This window comes from Dendrobates tinctorius, unplaced genomic scaffold (assembly GCF_039654945.1).
Source record: "Dendrobates tinctorius isolate UK_male_01 unplaced genomic scaffold, ASM3965494v1 ptg000038l, whole genome shotgun sequence".
In the NCBI taxonomy this organism is placed as follows: Eukaryota; Metazoa; Chordata; class Amphibia; order Anura; family Dendrobatidae; genus Dendrobates; species Dendrobates tinctorius.
The window spans coordinates 24,505,343-24,527,973 of NW_027361706.1; the positions used below are offsets into that span (position 1 = coordinate 24,505,343).

At 46.7% G+C, this 22,631-nt stretch overlaps 1 protein-coding gene across 2 annotated transcripts in view; it reads left to right on the forward strand.

The window, feature by feature from the left end:
• The first annotated feature begins 127 nt into the window (after nt 1-127).
• Nucleotides 128-22,631, forward strand: part of LOC141088277 (galactosylgalactosylxylosylprotein 3-beta-glucuronosyltransferase 1-like) — a 104,719-nt gene continuing 82,215 nt past the window's right edge. The window contains exon 1 of one of the 2 annotated variants that reach the window (XM_073574289.1): nt 128-378. In XM_073574289.1, the coding sequence (XP_073430390.1) occupies nt 294-378 (85 nt within the window). In that variant the 5' untranslated portion in view covers nt 128-293. Of the gene's footprint in view, nt 379-6,851; nt 7,044-22,631 lie in introns of those variants that run through there. The other variant, XM_073574288.1, reaches the window with a different exon arrangement.

Below are 22,631 nucleotides of genomic sequence, written 5' to 3' on the forward strand. Positions count from 1 at the left end.
CGCCTCCTCTTTACATGTCAATTAACAGGAGTTTGCAGGACCCCAGGGGTCAGGAAGCCCTCACCTATGGGGGCAGAGAACTACAGGACTAGTCCTACAGCAAAGCAGAGAGGTCTCCGAACTGTCCCGGCACCTGGGTGACGCCATGGAGGCGGGTCCAGCTTTGGGCTCGGTGTGGCATTTCCCAGTCATCGGGACAGCATCTGCAGCACCCACAGCCCGTATCCTGATCTATGAGGTGAGGAGACGACACCAGCCAAAAACTGCAGCCCCCTGGTCGCCCTGTTCACACCATGAAGGTCCCCCTGCGCCTCCTCACCATCTCTCTCTGCGTCTCTCTTCTGCTCTATGCCGCACATCTGGCGTCAAACTCTCTAGGTAAGAAGATATAAATGTTGTTGTGGTCGGTGTGGGAGTGATGAGGTCGGGGGCCATAGCCGGGGCCCCACAGATCAGGGGATGAAAGGACCTGGGGCCGGGACGTCTCGCTGTGGGGAAGGCTCATCTGATGTCTGTATTTTTTCACATTATTTTTTATTGCTGAATGATTTGTTCTCGGGCTGCGGATGATGCAGAAGGCTGCTGTGATGCTCACTAGTGATCGATATGTGCATTGTCTCCTCCGCTCTGCACCTGCGGACATCGGTATATACCCGTGCCATATACCCCCAGACATCAGCACATATAGGCGTCATATACCCCCAGACATTGGCACGTATAGGCGTCATATACCCCCAGACATTGGCACGTATAGGCGTCATATACCCCAGACATCAGCACATGTAGGCGTCATATACCCCAGACATCAGCACATATAGGCGTCATATACCCCAGACATCAGCACATATAGGCGTCATATACCCCAGACATCAGCACATATTGGCGCCATATACCCCAGACATCAGCGTGTATAGGCGCCATATACCCCAGACATCTGCACATACAGGCACCATATACCCCCAGACATCAGCACATATAGGCACCATATACCCCAGACATCAGCGTGTATAGGCGCCATATACCCCAGACATCTGCACATACAGGCACCATATACCCCAGACATCAGCACATATTGGCGCCATATACCCCAGACATCAGCGTGTATAGGCGCCATATACCCCAGACATCTGCACATACAGGCACCATATACCCCAGACATCAGCACATATAGGCGCCATATACCCCAGACATCAGCACATATAGGCGTCATATACCCCAGACATCAGCACATATAGGCGCCATATACCCCAGACATCAGCGTGTATAGGCGCCATATACCCCAGACATCTGCACATACAGGCACCATATACCCCCAGACATCAGCACATATAGGCGTCATATACCCCAGACATCAGCACATATAGGCACCATATACCCCCAGACATCAGCACATATAGGCGTCATATACCCCAGACATCAGCACATATAGGCGCCATATACCCCAGACATCTGCACATATAGGCGCCATATACCCCAGACATCAGCACATATAGGCGCCATATACCCCAGACATCAGCGTGTATAGGCGCCATATACCCTAGACATCTGCACATATAGGCGCCATATACCCCCAGACATCAGCACGTGTAGGCACCATATACTCCCAGACATCAGCACATATTGGTGCCATATACCCCAGACATCTGCACATATAGGCGTCATATACCCCAGACATCTGCACATATAGGCGCCATATACCCCAGACATCAGCACATATAGGCGCCATATACCCCAGACATCGGCGTGTATAGGCACCATATACCCCCAGACATCAGCACGTATAGGCGCCATATACCCCAGACATCTGCACATATTGGTGCCATATACCCCAGACATCAGCACGTATAGGCACCATATACCCCCAGACATCAGCACGTATAGGCGCCATATACCCCAGACATCAGCACGTATAGGCACCATATACCTCAGACATCAGCACGTATAGGCACCATATATCCCAGACATCAGCACGTATAGGCAACATATATCCCAGACATCAGTACATATTGGTGCTATATGCTCCCAGACATCAGCACGTATAGGCACCATATACCCCCAGACATCAGCATGTGTAGGCGCCATATACTCCCAGACATCAGCACATATAGGTGCCATATAGCCCAGACATCAGCACGTATAGGCGCCATATACCCCAGACATCTGCACGTATAGGCACCATATACCCCCAGACATCAGCACGTATAGGCACCATATACCCCAGACATCAGCACGTATAGGCACCATATACCTCAGACATCAGCACGTATAGGCGCCATATACTCCCAGACATCATCACGTATATGCGCAATATACTCCCAGACATCATCACGTATAGGCGCCATATACTCCCAGACATCATCACGTATAGGCGCCATATACTCCCAGACATCAGCATGTATAGGCGCCATATACTCCCAGACATCAGTACGTATAGGCGCCATATACTCCCAGACATCAGCATGTATAGGTGCCATATACTCCCAGACATCATCACGTATATGCGCAATATACTCCCAGACATCATCACGTATAGGCGCCATATACTCCCAGACATCATCACGTATAGGCGCCATATACTCCCAGACATCAGCATGTATAGGCGCCATATACTCCCAGACATCAGTACGTATAGGCGCCATATACTCCCAGACATCAGCACATATAGGCGTCATATACTCCAAGACATCAGCATGTATAGGCGCCATATACTCCCAGACATCAGCACGTATAGGCGCCATATACTCCCAGACATCAGCATGTATAGGCGCCATATACTCCCAGACATCAGCACGTATAGGCGCCATATACTCCCAGACATCAGCACGTATAGGCGTCATATACTCCAAGACATCAGCACGTATAGGCGCCATATACTCCCAGACATCATCACGTATAGGCGTCATATACTCCCAGACATCATCACGTATAGGCACCATATACTCCCAGACATCAGCACGTATAGGCGCCATATACTCCCAGACACCAGCACGTATAGGCGCCATATACCCCCAGACATCAGCACGTATAGGCGCCTTATACCCCTAGAAATCAGCACGTTTTGGTGCCATATACTTCCAGGCATCAACACGTCATCTACTCCCAGAAATTGAGACATATAGGCACCATATACCCCCAGACATCAGCATGTATTGGTGCTATATACTCCCAGATATTGGCACGTATAGGCGCCATATAGCCACAGACATCAGCATATTGGTGCAATATACCCCCAGGCATCAGTATGTATTGGTGCCATATACTCCCAGACATTGGCACGTTTTGGTGCTGTATACCCCCAGACATCGGCAAGTATTGGTGCTATATACCCCCAGAAATCAGCACGTATAGGCGCCATATACCCCCAGACATCGGCACGTATTGGTGCTATATACTCCCAGACATCGACACGTATTAGCGCCATATACTCCCAGACACCGGGACATATTGGCGCCATATACTCCCAGACATTGGCACATATTGGTGCTATATTCCCCAGACATTGGCACATATTAGTGCTATATACCTCAGACATTGGCACGTGTTGATGCCATATACTCCCAGACATTGGCACATATTGGTGCTATATTCCCCAGACATCGGCACATATTAGTGCTATATACTTCAGACATTGGCACGTGTTGATGCCATATACTCCCAGACATTGGCACGCATAGGTGCTATTTACCCCCCCAGACAATGGCACATATTGATGTTATATACCCCAGACATTGACGCGTATTAGTGCCATATACAGTACCTCCAGACATGGGAACATATTAATGCTATATACCCCAGAAATCGGCACGTATTGGCACTATATACCCCCAGACACCAACACGTATAGGCGCAATATACCTCCAGACATTGGCACGTATTGGTGCTATATACTCCCAGAAATCAGCATGTACAGACGCCATATACCCCCAGACATCAGCACGTATTGGTGCTATATAGAATCGTAGAGTTGGAAGGGACCTCCTGGGCCATCTGGTCCAACCCCCTGCCCAAAGCAGGATTCGCTAAATCATCCCAGTCAGATGTCTGTCCAGCCTCTGTTTGAAGACTTCCATTGAAGGAGAACTCACCACTTCTCGTGGCAGCCTGTTCCACTCATTGATCACTCTAACTGTCAAAAAGTTTTTTCTAATATCTAATCTGTGTCTCCTCCCATTCAGTTTCATCCCATTGCTTCTAGTCTTTCCTTGTGCAAATGAGAATAAAGTTGATCCTTCTACAATGTGACAGCCCTTTAGATATTTGTAGACAGCTATTAAGTCTCCTCTCAGTCTTCTCTTTTGCAAACTAAACATTCCCAAATCCTGCAACCTTTCCTCATAAGACAGGGTATGCAGACCGGTCACCATTCTGGTCGCTCTTTTCTGAACTTGTTCCAGTTTGTTGATGTCTTTTTTAAAATGTGGTGCCCAAAACTGGACACAATATTCCAGATGATGTCTGACCAAAGAGGAGTAGAGGGAAATAATGACTTCACGTGATCTAGACTGTATGCTTCTGTTAATACATCCTAGAATTGCATTTGCCTTTTTTGCTGCTGCATCACACTGTTGACACATATTCAGTCTGTGATCTATTAGTATACCCAAGCCTTTTTCACATGTGCTGTCACTTAGCCCTATTCCTCCCATTCTATATATGCTTTTTTCATTTTTATTGCCCAGATGTAGTACTTTGCATTTCTCCCTGTTAAAAACCATTCTGTTAGTTGCTGCCCACTTCTCCAGTTTATTTAAATCTTTTTGAATCCTCTCTCTCTCATCTCTAGTATTAGCTATCCCTCCTAGCTTTGTGTCATCAGCAAATTTAATCAGTTTACCCTCAATTCCTTCATCTAAATCGTTGATAAAGATGTTGATATACTTCCAGACATCGGCACGTGTAGGCACCATATACTCCCAGACAACGGCACATATTGGTGCTATATACCCTGTGATGCACTAACCTCTGTTACAGCTAGGGGGCGCTGTGTGTGCGCTTCAGGATGCACTTGGAGACATAATTATGATGGTGAATTAGGGACTGGCATTATTGTAAATGGCCGGTATGTGTCGCAGAGGTTCTCTGCGCTGTAATCCCAAAATGATATGGTTATGCTGGGACTTATAGTTCCACAAGTGTTTGTTGTGTATTACTTAGGCTAGTTTCACATTAGTGTATGGCAGAGCTGCGGAGGGATGCGGACTTCCTCTGTGAAGCACCGCCTACTGCCGCTCCTCCTCTGTTCAGCTCTGCCTACGTCGGCTTGCGTCGTTTTGACGGTACGGCGACCGCAACACAATCCAATGCGTTGCGTTCGGCGCAGGTCGCCGCACCGTCAAAACGACGCATGTGGAGGCATCTGAAGACATCGGCATGGCCTGCATACTCAATGCTAAAGAAAGGGTACACAGGCCACATGCCGACGTAGGCGGAGTTGAACGGAAGAGGCGCGGCAGTGGGCAGAGCTTCATGGAGGAAGTCCGCATCCCACCGCAGCTCTGCCATACGCTAGTGTGAAACTAGCCTCATAAGGGTGGCTTATAGGGTTAGTCAGAGAGCTGGGCGGGAATTGACTAACCACACATGTACCGCCTATCCATGGGGGTGGTTACAACCATATAATGTGACTGAGGTCTGGTCACAAGGACAGAGTGTGTGTACCTGAATGGTTCAGGGTGAAAGGTCCTGGAAGGTCTGTGCTGGAAGATCCTGGGAGTAGGATCGGATTCCTGGAGCATGTGGTGAGACCTCGGACTTGGTGGCTTGGGTGTTGGACGAACGTCCTGAATAGCACCTGGACAGGCCACATGTGTGTGCAGAGCCTGGGACGGCCCCACACTGAGAAATACGCTGTCCTGTTGAGGACCTTGGACTGACGAGGAGTCAGCCTGTGAAGCAGGAGCTCCTGAGAAGTAACCCCGGGTATGGGGAAAGAACTATGTGAATTGACAATGGTCAGTTATTGAACTGTGCTGTCACCCGGTGACTGGAGAGAGTCCGGCGTGACTAGTGAATGCTGAATAAAGCCATACGTGATGAAATAATGGACTATGTGTAAGGCTAGTTTCACACTAGCGTATGGCCAAGCTGCGGACTTCCTCCGTGAAGCTCCACCCACGTCCACACCTCCTTTGGTCAGCTGCGCCTACGTTGCATGCAGCCTGCGTACCCTATCTTTAATATTAGGTACGCAAGCCATGCCAATGTATGCGGATGCCTCCGCATGCGTCGTCTTGAAGGTGTGGTGAACCGCGTTGAGCACAACGAGTTGCATGTTGTTGCGGTCGCCGCACCATCAAAATGACGCATGCGGAGGCATCAGCATACATCGGCATGGCCTGCGTACCTAATGTGAAAGATAGGGTATGCAGGCCGCATGCCGACGGAGGCGGAGCTGAACGGAGGAGGTGCGGCCATGGGCATAGCTTCATGTAGGAAGTCCACAGCTCGGCCATATGCTAGTGTGAAACTAGCCTAAGCCGGTGATGTGAAACCTGGCCTATGGTGCGGTTCATGATGTTTAAATAAACCGTATGTACTGTTTTGTATGAAAAACCTGTGCCTGACTACGTTAATCCGCTGCCAAGCGAGTGTTCCCCAACACACATAGTAGACGCTAGGCCACAACCCCCAGACATCGACATGTATTGGTGCTATATACCCCCAGACATTGGCACATATTAGTGCCATATACAGTGGGTATGGAAAGCATTCAGACCCCTTTAAATGTCCCGGTACCTGAGTGGCCCCTCCGGACCCAGAGGTAGACTGACGTCATGGAGGCAGGGTCCATCTTTGGGCTCGGTGTGACTCTGGCATTTCCCAGTCAATGTGACAGCATCTGCATCACCCACAGCCCGTATCCTGATATGAGGTGAAACATTAATCCAGGAGATGTTATTCACCAGCCATAAACTGCTGCACCCTGGTCACCCTGTTCACATCACGCCACCCGAGCACCATGAAGGCCCCCCTGCGCCTCCTCACCATCTCTATCTGCGTCTCTCTTCTGCTCTATGCCGCACATTTGGTGTCAAACACTCTAGGTAAGAAGATATAAATGTTGTTGTGGTCGGTGTGGGAGTGCTGAGGTCGGGGGCCATAGCCGGGGCCCCACAGATCAGGGGATGAAAGAACCTGAAGCGGGGACGTCTCGCTGTGGGGAAGGCTCATCTGATGTCTGCATTTTTTCACATTATTTTTTATTGCTGAATGATTTGTTCTCGGGCTGCGGATGATGCAGAAGGCTGCTGTGATGCTCAATAGTGATCAATATGTGCATTGTCTCCTCCGCTCTGCACCCCGCGGACATCGGTATATACCCGTGCCATATACCCCCAGACATTGGCACGTATAGGCACCATAAACCCCCAGACATCAGCACATATTGGTGCCATATACTTCCAGGCATCGGCGCGTATAGGCGTCATATACTCCCAAAAATCGGGACATGTTGGCGCCATTTACCCCCAGACATCGGCATGTATAGGCGCCATATACCCCTAGACATCGGCACATATTGGTGCTATATACTCCCAGACATTGGCACATATAGGCGCCTTATACTCCCAGACATTGGCACATATAGGCGCCCTATACTCCCAGACATCAGCACGTATAGGCAGCATATACACCCAGACATCGGCACATATAGGCGCCATATACTTCCAGACATCGGCACGTATTAGTGCCATATACTCCCAGACATTGGCATGTATTGGTGCTATATATCCCCAGACATCGGCATGTATTGGTGCTAGATACTCCCAGACATCGGCATGTATTGGTGCTAGATACTCCCAGACATCACGTATTGGTGGCATATACTCCCAGACATCGGCACGTATTGGTGCCATATACTCCCAGACATCACGTATTGGTGCTATATACCCCCAGAAATCAGCACGTAATGGTGCTCTATACTCCTTGACATCGGCACGTACTGGTGCCATATACTCCCAGACATCGGCACGTTGAGGCCCCATATACCCCCAGATATCGGGAAATATTGGCGCCATATATTCCCAGACATCGGCACATATTGGGGCTATATAGGCAGACTGACGTCATGGAGGCAGGGTCCAGCTTTGGGCTCGGTGTGACTCTGACATTTCCCAGTCATTGTGACATCATCTGCATCACCCACAACCCGTATCCTGATATATGTGGTGAAACAGTAATCCAGGAGATGTCACTCACAAGCCATAAACTGCTGCACCCTGGTCGCCCTGTTCACACACACGTACAGTTGTGGCCAAAAGTATTGACACCCCTGCAATTCTGTCAGATAATACTCAGTTTCTTCCTGAAAATGATTGCAAACACAAATTCTTTGGTATTATTATCTTCATTTAATTTGTCTTAAATGAAAAAAACACAAAAAGAATTGTCCTAAAGCCAAATTGGATTTAATTCCACACCAAACATAAAAAAGAGGGTGGACAAAAGTATTGGCACTGTTCGAAAAATCATGTGATGCTCCTCTAATTAGTGTAATTAACAGCACCTGTTACTTACCTGTGGCACCTAACAGGTGTTGGCAATAACTAAATCACACTTGCAGCCAGTTGACATGGATTAAAGTTGACTCAACCTCTGTCCTGTGTCCTTGTGTGTACCACATTGAGCATGGAGAAAAGAAAGAAGACCAAAGAACTGTCTGAGGACTTGAGAAACCAAATTGTGAGGAAGCATGAGCAATCTCAAGGCTACAAGTCCATCTCCAAAGACCTGAATGTTCCTGTGTCTACCGTGCGCAGTGTCATCAAGAAGTTTAAAGCCCATGGCACTGTGGCTAACCTCCCTAGATGTGGACGGAAAAGAAAAATTGACAAGAGATTTCAATGCAAGATTGTGCGGATGTTGGATAAAGAACCTCGACTAACATCCAAACAAGTTCAAGCTGCCCTGCAGTCCGAGGGTACAACAGTGTCAACCCATACTATCCGTCAGTGTCTGAATGAAAAGGGACTGTATGAGTAGGAGACCCAGGAAGACGCCACTTCTTACCCCGAGACATAAAATAGCCAGGCTGGAGTTTGCCAAAACTTACCTGAAAAAACCTAACACGTTTTGGAAGAATGTTCTCTGGTCAGATGAGACAAAAGTAGAGCTTTTTTGGGCAAAGGCATCAACATAGAGTTTACAGGAGAAAAAAAGAGGCATTCAAAGAAAAGAACACGGTCCCTACAGTCAAACATGGTGGATGTTCCCTGATGTTTTGGGGTTGCTTTGCTGCCTCTGGCACTGGACTGCTTGACCGTGTGCATGGCATTATGAAGTCTGAAGACTACCAACAAATTTTGCAGCATAATGTAGGGCCCAGTGTGAGAAAGCTGGGTCTCCCTCAGAGGTCATGGGTCTTCCAGCAGGCCAATGACCCAAAACACACTTCAAAAAGCACTAGAAAATGGTTTGAGAGAAAGCACTGGAGACTTCTAAGGTGGCCAGCAATGAGTCCAGACCTGAATCCCATAGAACACCTGTGAAGAGATCTAAAAATGGCAGTTTGGAGAAGGCATCCTTCAAATATCAGGGACCTAACATAGTAACATAGTTTTGAAGGCTGAAGGAAGACCTTATGTCCATCTAGTTCAGCCTATTTTTAGTGCAGCTGTTCTGCATTTTTGATCCTGGGGAAGGCAAAAAACCCACAGAGTAGATGCCAATTTTCTCCATAGGGAAAAAATTCCTTCCCCTAAGCTGGGTCAACCATCTAGCTATAATATTCTGTTATTCGTAACCTTCTATACTGTTACTCACAAGAAAAGCATCCATTCCTTTCTTAAATTCATTCAGTGAGCTGGCCATCACCACTTCCTCAGGAAGAGAATTCCAGAGCCTCACTGCTCTTACCGTGAAGAACCCTCTTCTATGCTGGTGCAGAAATTGTCTTTCCTCCAAACGAAGAGAATGCCCCCTTGTTCTGGTCACAGTCCTTGGTACAAACAGTTCATTGGAGAGATCTCTGTATTGCCCTCTGATATACTTGTACATATATATTAAGTCTCCCCTAAGTCTTCTCTTTTCTAGAGTAAATAGACCTAATTTTGATAACCTTTCTGGGGATTGTAGTGAACCAACTCCATTTCTCATTTTAGTAGCCCGCCTTTGAACCCTTTCAAGTTCAGTAATGTCTTTCTTGAGCACCGGCTTCCAAAATTGCACACAATACTCCAAGTGTGGTCTGACGAGTGATTTGTACAGAGGGTGAATTATGTTTTCATCTCGTGTCCCCAGACCTCTTCGAATGCATCCCATGACCCTATTTGCTTTGGTGGCAGCTGCCTGACACTGGGCACTCCAATTTAGCTTCTTATTAACTATGATGCCTAAGTCTTTTTCCATGTCTGATTTCCCCAGCAGTTTCCCATTTAGTAAGTAATTGTAGCATCTGTTTCTCCTTCCCAAGTGCATAACCTTACACTTATCTGTGTTAAACCTCATTTGCCATTTTTCAGCCCAATTCTCCAATTTACTCAAATCTGTCTGTAGTTGCAAACTGTCCTCCTTTGTGTTAACTACCTTACATAGTTTTGTATCATCTGCAAATACTGATATTTTACTGTGTAAGCCATCCACTAGATCATTAATAAATATATTAAATAGCACCTGGACCTGGAGCAGTTTGCCAAAGAAGAATGGTCTAAAATTCCAGCAGAGCATTGTAAGAAACTCATTGATGGTTACCGGAAGCGGTTGGTCGCAGTTATTTTGGCTAAAGGTTGTGCAACCAAGTATTAGGCTGAGGGTGCCAATACTTTTGTCTGGCCCATTTTTGGAGTTTTGTGTGAAATGATCAATATTTGGTTTTTGCTTCATTCTCTTTTGTGTTTTTTCATTTAAGACAAATTAAATGAAGATAATAATACCAAAGAATTTGTGTTTGCAATCATTTTCAGGATGAAACTGACTATTATCTGACAGAATTGCAGGGGTGTCAATACTTTTGGCCACAACTGTATAGTATAGTTTAAACATTCTAAATCTCCGTATATATTTCAGGAGGCAGACACAGACACTCTCATGCTCAGTATGGATTACAACACAATATAAAAAGCCATAAAACGGTAATGGATCTGAAGCGTTCAGCTGTCACAGTGTAGGGGTCATTGTCAATCTCAGTATTTATTTCCACAGTCAGAAACAGACTCTCACTTGGTCATTTTGGATTAGACCAGAATCTAAAAAGCAGTCAATGGGTAATGTATCACAAGCGTAAAGCTGTATATAGTGTTCGGGTAATTCTTAAATCTACATATAAATTGCAGGAGTAACCCACAGACTCTCACATGCTCAGGATGGATCACACCACAATATAAAAATAAGATCCGCAAGAAATAATCACACATGTTGGCCAATGTTCCAGGTGTCAATGATACACTTAGAGCGGTGGGTGGAGGAGGACTTCCTGGCAGAAAGGGTACAGTATCACCACATACCAGGTATATTTAGCATAGTTTAAACGTTAAAAATGTACATCTATATATCAGGAGTAGTGTTGAACACCCCGCTAGAGTTCAGTTCGTCGAACAGGAGGCAAGTTTGTCGAATGTTCGTCGAACATTTGACGAACACCGTCGAGCCCCATTGAAAACAATGGCAGGCAAACACATACAAACACATAGGAAACAATTACAAAACACCTTAAAAGGGGTCCCAAAGCAGACACAATGTTCAGAAGACAAAAATAACATATGGAAAAGGGCAACTACATATAGAAAAGAGGTGGAGGAGTAAAAGGAGGAGGAGGAGACACAGATATAGGCATGTCATGCCCTTATAAAGTCAAGAAAGGCTGGAATAAAAATGTAAAATAAAAAAAAAATCTAAAATTCTAAAATCAAAAACGATCATATACCGTTTGACTTCCCACCATAAATTATGCCAACTGCCGATCAGGCGGCGGTATTCCCACGACCCTCCGAACAGCGTCCATGAAGGCAAAGTGTTTGGTTTCCGGGGGCAGTATGGTTGCAAAGCTGAACCTTAAAGGAATGTCCAGAAGGGCACCACCAGGAGTGGAGCCTGCGGCTTAATTGGACTCCACACGGGCAACCTCAACCATGCCAGCTACGGAAAAGATGGACAGATTGCAAGCTTTGTCGATTCTGTGGGTGGTGGTGCATGGCCGTTTTTAGTTGTGCTGGCGATTTGTCAGCTTAATTCCGTTAAAGAACGAGACTCCGGCATGACCCCGCGGTCCGTGTCCAGCTACTAGAGGGACACGCGAGGCTCTGGCATGCGAGATCAAGCAATAACAGGTCTGTCATGCCCTTACATGTCTGGGGCTGCATGCGCGCTACACTGAAAGGACCAGTATGTGTTGCTTACAGGTGCGGATAACCCGCTGAACCCCGTTAGTGATGGTGATCTGGGATTCCAATTCTTCCCCGCGAACGAGGATTTCCCAGTAAGTGCAGGTCAACCGGAATTCCGGAATTAGGCCTAACCACCATTCCAGAAAGAATATGAAAAAATTAATTGTCCAAACCACAGGTGCTGTAGCTTGCTTAACAGCTGGGCTCCTCTGCTGAGTAGCACACAGTTCTTACATAAACAGGTGGCATAGCTTGGTTCATGGGTGGGCAACTCTGCTGAGTAGCAGACAGTGCTTACATAAACAGGCGGCATAGCTAGGGTGGGCTCCTCTGCTGAGCAGTAGACACAGGTACTAGGCCCAAAGTATTGACTGGGCTAAATGGAGTTAAAAAATGGTTCTTACATAAACAGGCGGCACAGCTTGGTTCACGGGTGGGCTCCTCTGCTGAGTAGCAGACACAGTTACTAGCCCCAAAGTCTTAACTGGGCTAAATGCAGTCAAAAACTGGTTCTTTCATAATCAGGCGGCATAGCTAGGTTCACGGGTGGGCTCCTCTGCTGAGTAGCAGACAGTGCTACAAGGCCCAAAAGGATTTTCTGGACAAGATGTGGTAAAAAATTATTAGAAACACACACTGTGTAACTCCTTGACAGGTGCACTACACCGCTGGCTACCAGACACCGCTACTATGCCATGAAACTGTTTATTAACATTTAAAACCATTATTAATGTGAAAATAACGTTACGCTTTTGGTGAATGAACCGTTCTCGAACGGAACCTCGAACAGCCGAATTGTAAGCAAAGTGTTCGAGTTCGATGAATGGCTCAAACACCGCCCAGAACAGCTCGAATTTGAACTTGGCGAACAGGTCGACTCGAACACCGCTGATCTCTAATCAGGAGGCAGACTCAGACGATCTCAGGCCCAGTATGGATTCGACAAGACTGTAGAAAGTTGAGAATGGGTACAGTATCACCGGATAACAGGTATATATGTAGCACAGTTTACACATTAAAAATCTATGTCTATATATCAGGAGGTAGACTCAGACGGTCTCAGGCCCAGTATGGATTCGACAAGATTGTAGAAAGTTGAGAAAGGGTACAGTATCACTGGATACCAGGTATATATAGCATAGTTTAAACATGAAAAATCTCCGTGTATATTTCCGTCGTCTGACAAAGACACTCACAGCCTCTGTATGGATTAGACAAGAATCTAAAAAGTAGAAAAAGGGTAATGTATTTGAAGCGTACACCAGTATACACTGTTGGGGTATTTTTCAATCTTCACATATATTTCAGTCTCAGTAAGACAGTCCAGACTCCGCAAAAGGAAACGAGATGGATACAAGTACAGACGGAAAGTCGATTGATTGCAGAAATTTGGGAATTACTAACTACGGGAAAAACTCCCGGGAGAATTCTCAGAGGCGATGCTGACCCTCAATTACTTTGTCTGTGGAGACAGAGAAAACAGTTCTTGTGAAGAAAGGTTTGCTGTATCGCAGTAGCATGGATCCCATCACCGTTACTCATCTCCATCAAATTGTGATCACAGGGAGAGATATAGACATTGTCCTCACTGCCTATCATGATCTGTCAGGTAACTTTGGAGTGCAAAAGACAGAAGCCACAGGCCGTAGGCGATTCTATTGAATTGGCATGAGAGGACACATTTAAAATGTGGGCAGGAATGTCACACGTCTGTGAGTAGGAAAACCGTGAAAGCTGATGATAAACCACCACTGCATCTCATTGTGAGTCGACGTCCATAACAAATGGAAGCCATTGATCATCTGAAGATAGAGCCCAGGAGGACAGGGCATAGCTACGTCTTAACCATCATCTATCAGTTCACCAAATTTGTATTGGCAGTCCCAGTGAAGGATTTAACATCCCAGACTACACAGCGGTGGAGCAGGGAGAGGTAAGTATTGCAAGTGCTGGGGCCCTGAACAAGCATTGGGGGCCCACTCGTGGGCGGCGGTACTGGCACAGGGCCCCTCATAGTACACCGGTGTGTCTGACAGCGGGTGTGCACCCCCACCATCAGAGACACTTGATTGTACTATGAGGAACCCTGTGCCAGTGCCGTCGCCCAAGAGTGGGCCCACCCACCTGTCCAGGGCAACGGCACTCGCACGGGTGCGTGCGCCAGGTGGTGACCCCGGCCCTGGGGGGGAGGCTGCCCAGTTAGGGAGGTTGAAAAAATGGCATATGTTGATGTTGGACATTCAGCAGCTTTAAATGGAGGAATTGGAAAAGTCCGAGGAAGAGGAGGACAAAAGCGAGCCATTTTTCTGGCAACCTAAGTGTCAGCAGGGGAAGATGGGACAAAATCCTTTGAAACCCATGCATAGTTCATTTTAATGAAGGTTAGATCATCAACATTTTGGGTCGACAGACGGGTCCTTTTTTCTGTCAGGATTGATCCAGCAGCAGTGAAGACTCTTTCGGATAGCACACTAGCAGCAGGGCAAGCGAGCTCCTGTAAGGCATATTGTGCCAATTCAGGCCAGGTGTTCAGTTTACAGGCCCAATAGTCAAAGGGGAATGACCTGTGAGGGAGGACATCGATATGGGAGGAGAAGTAGTTTGTAACCATAGTTGACAACTGCTGTCTCCTGTCACTTTCGATCGATGCAGTATTACCAGTCGTGTGAGCAGTACTTGAAAAATCAGTCCACAACATGGTCATGAAACCCCTGTGTCCAACGCTACTTCGGCTGAATGCACCACGAACACCTCTTCCATGTTGCCCCCTACGGCTCGTGGGAGAACCATCACCGCCGCTGTGTGCTGGGAATGCCTCAAACAAACGGTTTACCAGAGTTGCTTGTTAGCCAATATTAGCTCTAGGTTCTCCTGTGGCATGATGTTTTGGAATTTGCCTTTATAGTATGGATCCAGGATGCTGGCCAACCAGTAGTCGTCATTGTTCATCATTTTGGCAATGCGGGGGTCTCCTTTTAGGATCTGCAAGGCATAATCACACATGTGGGCCAATGTTCCAGGTGTCAATGATGCACTGCGAGTGCTGGGTGAAGGAGCACTTTCTGGCAAATCAACATCCCTCCAGTCACGCACAAACCCTGTACCTGACCTTGCCACGCCAACATTGCCCCCTGAGAAGCATCCTCCTCCCCTAAATAATCATCCCCATCATCCTCCTCTTCCTCTTCTTCCTCCACCTCGTCCAGGAGAGTTCCCTGAGCAGAAAATGGCTGATTGTCATCAAGTCTTCCCTCCTCCTCTTCCTCCTCGGCTGCAGAAGCCTGCTCCTTAATGTGCGTCAAAGTTTGCATGAGCAGACGCATAAGTGGGATGCTCATGCTTATGATGGCGTCGTCTGCGCTTACCAGCCATGTGCATTCATCAAAACACTGAAGGACTGTACAGAGGTCTTTCAGCTTCGACCACTGCACACCAGACAACTCCATGTCTGCCCTCAAACTGCCTGCCCGTGTATCCTCCCACAAATGCATTACAGCCTGCCTCTGTTCGCACAGCCTCTGAACCACGTGCAGGGTGGAGTTCCACCTTTTTGCAACATCGATGGCGGTGCTTGGGAAGGTGGAGCAATCTCTGCAGCTTCTGTATACGACTGGAGTGTACGGGCGACCGGCGGATGTGCGAACACAGTCTTTGCACCTTATGGAGCAGGGCTGTTAACTCCGGATAATTATTGAGGAAGCACTGCACCACCAGGTTCAAGGTGTGAGCCAAGCAAGGTATGTGTGAGTTTTGAAAGGGCTATGGCTGACACAAAATTCCGGCCGTTATCACTAACTACCTTGCCTGCCTCAAGATGTAGACTGTCCAGCCATGACTCAGTTTGTCGCTGCAAGTAGTCGGCCAGTACCTCCGCGGTGTGTCTGTTGTCGCCCAAACACATCATCTTCAACACAGCCTGCTGACGCTTACCACTAGCTGTTCGATAGTGGGACACCTCGTGTGCAACACTGGCAGCTGCGGATGGAGTGCTCGTGCGACTGCGCTCTGTGGACGAGCTTTTGCTTCTGGAGGAGGAGGAGGGTCGAACACCTACAGCCAACTGTTTCCTATACCGTGGGCTAGGCAGCACTGTCCTACCGCCGCTGTCCCCTGTGGACCCTGCATCCACCACATTAACCCAGTGCGCAGTGATGGACATGTAACTGCCCTGGCCATGCATGCCTACTGGACCATGCATCTGTTGTGAGGTGCACCTTTCCACTCACCGATTGCTTGAGTGCATGGAGAATGCGGTCTTTCACATGCAGGTGGAGGGTTGGGATGGCTTTTCGAGAAAAGAAGTGCCGAATGGGTAGGTCATAGCGTGGTACTGCGTAGGCTATGAGCTCGCGGAAAGCTTCGCTATCAACCAACCGGTAGGGCATCATCTCTAACGAGATTAGTTTGGCAATGTGGGCATTCATACACTGTGTACGCGGATGAGAGGATGAGTACTTTCTTGTCCTACTGAGAGTCTCTGGTAGGGTGAGCTGGACTTGAGAGCTGCATATGGTGGAACTAGCGGTGGACATGGTGGACTGAGAGAGGGTTGGTGATGGTGATGGTGTTGGTGGTCTTGCTGATGGCCTAGATTCAGTCTTTCGTAGCAATAACATTGTGATTCCCTGACTGCTTTGGCCTTGCGACGACACCTCAACATTTGCTACTGGTGGTGTGCTAACCGGTGGCTTACAGTGGGGGAAGCGATGTAGCGTTGCTGACTACCTTCATTCAGAGCAGGTGCACATGTGGTATGTGAGGTTTGGTAGTCCGTCCACGCTTGGAAGTGCATGGTGGTTAAATGTCTAAGCATGCAACTGGTATTCAAATTTCTCAGATTTTTCCCTCGGCTAAAGGTCTTTGCGCACTTCTTACAGATAACCTTTGCCTGATCGTAAGGATTTTGTTCAAAAAAGTGCCACACTGCACTCTTCCTACTATGGAAGACATTTTGAGGCCTTGCACACTATGCTAATTTGACCGTCTGGCCAAGCTGTCCTGCAACTCTTTGGGTTTTTGTAAACCGTTTTTGGACTGCTACAGGCCTGCCAGATAACAGCTGTTGCGATGTCGATGCCTGCTGCGGATCCTTCTCCTCTTCTGAGCTATTGGCAGCGGTACCCTCTTCCCCCAATGGATGCCAATCTGGGTCAACAACTGGGTCATCCATCACCTCCTCTTCAATGTCATGTTCACCTTCTTCTCTGTGTCACCGTGTAAGGTGGTATAGTATGCAGGAAGGGGCACCTGAGTTTCATCAGGGTCAGATTCTGACTCAGTACACTGCGAGAACAATGTAGTGCTCTGAGTGAATGTACCAGCAGAAAAATCTAGCAGTGGCTGTGCATCAGTGCACTCCATGTCCGATTCATCTTGGACTGGGGAATTCACGATTTGACTTAATAACCCAGACATGGTATGTGAAAAGAGCTCCATGGAGTAATCTGTAGTGTGGCCTGCCGCATCCTTTACTTTTGGTAGGGGTAAAGGACACAAGGAAAGGTGCTGTTCCTGACCAGGAGCCTCCACTGACGACTCAGTGCTTTTATTTTTTGAAACTTCAGAAGAGGAGGCGATAGAGCTGGAGGCTGTATCAGCAATGTAAGCCAAAACTTGTTCCTGAAGCTCCGGCTTTAAAAGCGGTTTACCTACTCCCAGAGAAGGGAACCTTCGAGGCCTTGTGGAGCCAGACGATGATGCAGGCTCAAGCTATTGTGCTTTTGCCACTACCAGCAGATGCACCACCACCCCCACCACCATCAGTACCAGCTGGCAACCCCCGCCCACTTCCACGGCCTCTTCCACCATACTTCCTCATTTTTTGGAAAAATGTACCCAAAATACCACCAGCTATATGGTACTGTAAAACAAGGTACAAGGTGTATATAGTATTGTGGAGAATTTGAATCTCCCTAGAGATTTTAGGAGGCTGAACTATTATCTCAGGCCTACTATAGATTACACCTTAATTTAACAGGCTGATATTGGCTGGTGTATGACAAAGTACAAGGTGTGTATATAGTATTGTGGAGAATTTGAAGCTCCCTAAAGATTTTAAGAGGCTGAACTATTAACTCAGGCCCACTATAGATTACACCTCAATTTAACAGGCTGAAATTGGCTGGTGTATGACAAAGTACAAGGTGTGTATATAGTATTGGGGAGAATTGGAAGCTCCCCAGAGATTTTAGGAGGCTGAACTATTATCTCAGGCCCACTATAGATTACACCTCAATTTAACAGGCTGAAATTGGCTGGTGTATGACAAAGTACAAGGTGTGTATATAGTATTGGGGAGAATTGGAAGCTTCCTAGAGATTTTAGGAGGCTGAACTATTATCTCGGGCCCACTACAGATTACACCTCAATTTAACCCCTTAAGCCCCAAGGGTGGTTTGCACGTTCATGACCGGGCCAATTTTTACAATTCTGACCACTGTCCCTTTATGAGGTTATAACTCTGAAATGCTTCCATGGATCCCGGTGATTCTGACATTGTTTTCTCGTGACATATTGTACTTCATGTTAGTGGTAAAATTTCATTCATATAACTTGCGTTTATTTGTGAAAAAAACGGAAAGTTGGCGAAAATTTTGCAATTTTCCAAATTTGAATTTTTATGCCCTTAAATCACAGAGATACGGCACACAAAAAACTTAATAAATAACATTTCCCACATGTTTACTTTACATCAGCACAATTTTGGAACCAAAATTTTTTTTGTTAGGAAGTTATAAGGGTTAAAAATTGACCAGCGATTTCTCATTTTTGCAACGCCATTTTATTTTTACGGACCACATCACATTTGAAGCCACTTTGAGGGGTCTATATGAAAGAAAATACCCAAAAGTGACACCATTTTAAAAACTGCACCCCTTAAGGTGCTCAAAACCACATTCAAGAAGTTTATTAACCCTTTAGGTGCATCACAGGAATTTTTTGAATATTTAAAAAAAAATGAACATTTAACTTTTTCTCACAAAAAAAATAATTCAGGTTCAATTTTTTTTATTTTACCAAGGGTAACAGAAGAAATTGAACTGCAAAAGTTATTGTGCAATTTGTCCTGAGTACGCTGATACCTGATATGTGGGAGGGAACCACTGTTTCGGCGCATGGCAGACCTCAGAAGGGAAGGAGCGCCGTTTGACTTTTTCAATGCAAAATTGGCTGGAATTCAGATCGGACGCCATGTCGCGTTTGGAGAGCCCCTGATGTACCTAAACAGTGGAAACCCCCCACAACTGACCACATTTTGGAAACTAGACCCCCCAAGGAACTTATCTAGATATGTGGTGAGAACTTTGAACCCACAAGGGCTTCACAGAAGTTTATAACGTACAGCGGTACAATTAAAAAATCATATTTTTTTCACAAAAATGATCTTTTCACCCCCAATTTTTATTTTTCCAAGGGTAACAGGACCCTAAAAGTTATTGTGCAATTTGTCCTGAGTACGCTGATACCCCATATGTGGGTGTAAATGTCTATTTGGGTGCATGGCAGAGAACGGAAGGGAAGCAGCGCCATTTGACGTTTTTGGCTGGAATTGAGATCGGACACCATGTTGCGATTGGAAAACCCCTGATGTACCGAAACAGTGGAAACCCCCCACAAATGACACCATTTTGGAAACTAGACCCCCCAAGGAACTTATCTAGATATGTGGTGAGAACTTTGAACCCCCAAGGGCTTCACAGAAGTTTATAACATACAGCTATACAATTAAAAAATCATATTTTTTCCAAAAAATGATATTTTCACCCTCAATTCTTATTTTTCCAAGGGTAACAGGACCCAAAAGCTATTGTGCAATTTGTCCTGAGTGCGCTGATACCCCACATGTGGGGGTAAACCACTATTTGGGCGCATGGCAGAGCTCGGAAGGGAAGCAGCGCCATTTGACGTTTTTGGCTGGAATTGAGATCGGACACCATCTCGCGTTTGGAAAGCCCCTGATGTACCAAAACAGTAGAAACCCCCTACAAATGACACCATTTTGGAAACTAGACCCCCCAAGGAACTTATCTAGATGTGTGGTGAGCACTTTGAACCCCCCAGTGCTTCACAGAAGTTTATAACGCCCGGGCGTGAAAATAAAAATATCGTATTTTTTCCACAAACATGATCTTTTAGTCACCAATTTTTTATTTTCCCAAGGGTACAAGGATAAATTGGACCCCAAAAGTTGTTGTCTAATTTGTCCTGAGTACGCTGATACCCCATATGTGGGAGAAAACTACTGTATGGGGACACGTCGGGGCTCGGAAGGGAAGTAGTGACGTTTTGGAATGCAGACTTTGATGGAATGGTCTGCGGGTGTCATGTTGCTTTTGGAGAGCCCCTGATGTACCTAAACAGTGGAAAGCTCCCACAAGTGACCCCATTTTGGAAACTAGACCCCCCACGGAACTTATCTAGATGTGTGGTGAGCACTTTGAGCCCCCAAGTGCTTCACAGAAGTTTATAATGCCTGGGCGTAAAAATAAAAAAATCATTTTATTCCACAAAAATGATATTTTTGCCCCAAATTTTTTATTTTCCTAAGGGTATCAGGAGAAATTGGACCCCAAAAGTTGTTTTGCAATTTGGCCTGAGTATGCTGATACCCTATATGTGGGGGTAAAACACTGTTTGGGCGCATGGCAGAGCTTGGAAGGGAAGGAGCACCATTTGACTTTTTCAACGCAGAATTGGCTGGAATTGAGATCAGACGCCATGTTGCATTTGGAGAGTACCTGATGTGCCCAAACAGTGGAAACCCTCCAATTATAACTCTAACCCTAACCCCAACACACCCCTAACCCTAATCTCAGCCCTAACCCTAGCTGTTATGAATGAGTCACCGGAGGAGGAAAAAACCAAAATGCAAGCTAAGTCCAGAAAACGGGAGAGGTTGGTAGCTAGCGGATTGCAGACCCCTGATCCTATTCACACAACTAACAGTAGCTGTGGGGTGTTCCTACGGTTGTCCTAGACACCTCGTTCACAGCCGGAGAACTAAATAAGCCTAAAGAAAGAAAGGGGAAATCTAAACTGCCCCAGAGCAGACCCCAAAGCAATAGACAGCCCCCAACATGTATTGACGGTGAAAACAGATGAAAACACAGACAGAAAGACAGGCTGAGCAAACGACAGGGCCCTCACTAACTAGATAGGACAGGAAAGAAAAGCAACTGTCTGCAATTACGCAAAAACCCTGCCAAAAATAATGTTCAACACGTCTGATAGAAAAGGCCCTGAAGTCATTAGATTTCAAAATCACTATATCAGCACTCAGGTATATTCTGAAAACAGAGCAAAGAGATCAACTGATCAGAGACAAAAATGGAGTTCAGCCAGTCCCAACCAGGGCTGGCTAAACACAAACACTAAGTAAACCAGACAAAATCTCATGGAACAATAGCAGAGCAAAAACTTAGCTTTAGTAGACAGGACTAAACTGGAGGCCAGAGCGCAGAGCAGAAAGGATCACCAGCAACCCAGCAGGGCGTCGGCGGCCTTATATCCACTCAGAGATTCCGGATGTCCAATCACACTCCACATGTTCAGATGACAGGTTTTTCCCATCCAAATCAATTTCACTTCCTCCTTTCACCAGCAGAGGGAGTTCATCAGACATCAAAGGTGAAGGAGAAAATGAGCTCATAACACCTAGCCCTAACCCTAGCCCTAACACTAACCCTAATGGGAAAATGGAAATAAATACATTTTTTTTATTTTATTATTTTTCCCTAACTAAGGGGGTGATAACAGGGGGTTTGATTTACTATTTATGGCGGTTTTTATGTTTGGCAGCTGTCACACGCTAAGGCTATGTGCCGACGTAGCGATTTTTAAGCGTTTTTGCCACGATTTTCGGCGCGAAAACGCAGCGAAAACGTTTAAAAATCGTGTACAGAACGCACCCCATGCATTCCTATGGCATTCCGCACATGCTGTGCTAATGCTGCGCTTTTTTCCGCGGCGGAAACGCATCGCGGAAAAAATCGTAGCATGCTCATTCTTTTGTGCGGAATCGCAAAGAATTGCCGCGATTCCGCACCCATAGGAATGCATGAGAATCGCTTACTTCCCGCATGTGACTATGCCCACCATGCGGGAAGTTAAGCGTCTCATGTGCGGTTGGTACCCACGGTGTGGAGGAGAGGAGACTGTCCTCCAGGCCCTGGGTACCATACCCCTGTAAAAAAACGAATAAAAAATCGGGGTATATTTACCTTCCGATGTCCCGCGCTGCATTCCCGGCCTAAGCGTTCCCAGTAATGCCTTGCGGCAAGGCCCTGTAACGACGTAGTCTCGCGTGACTCTAGC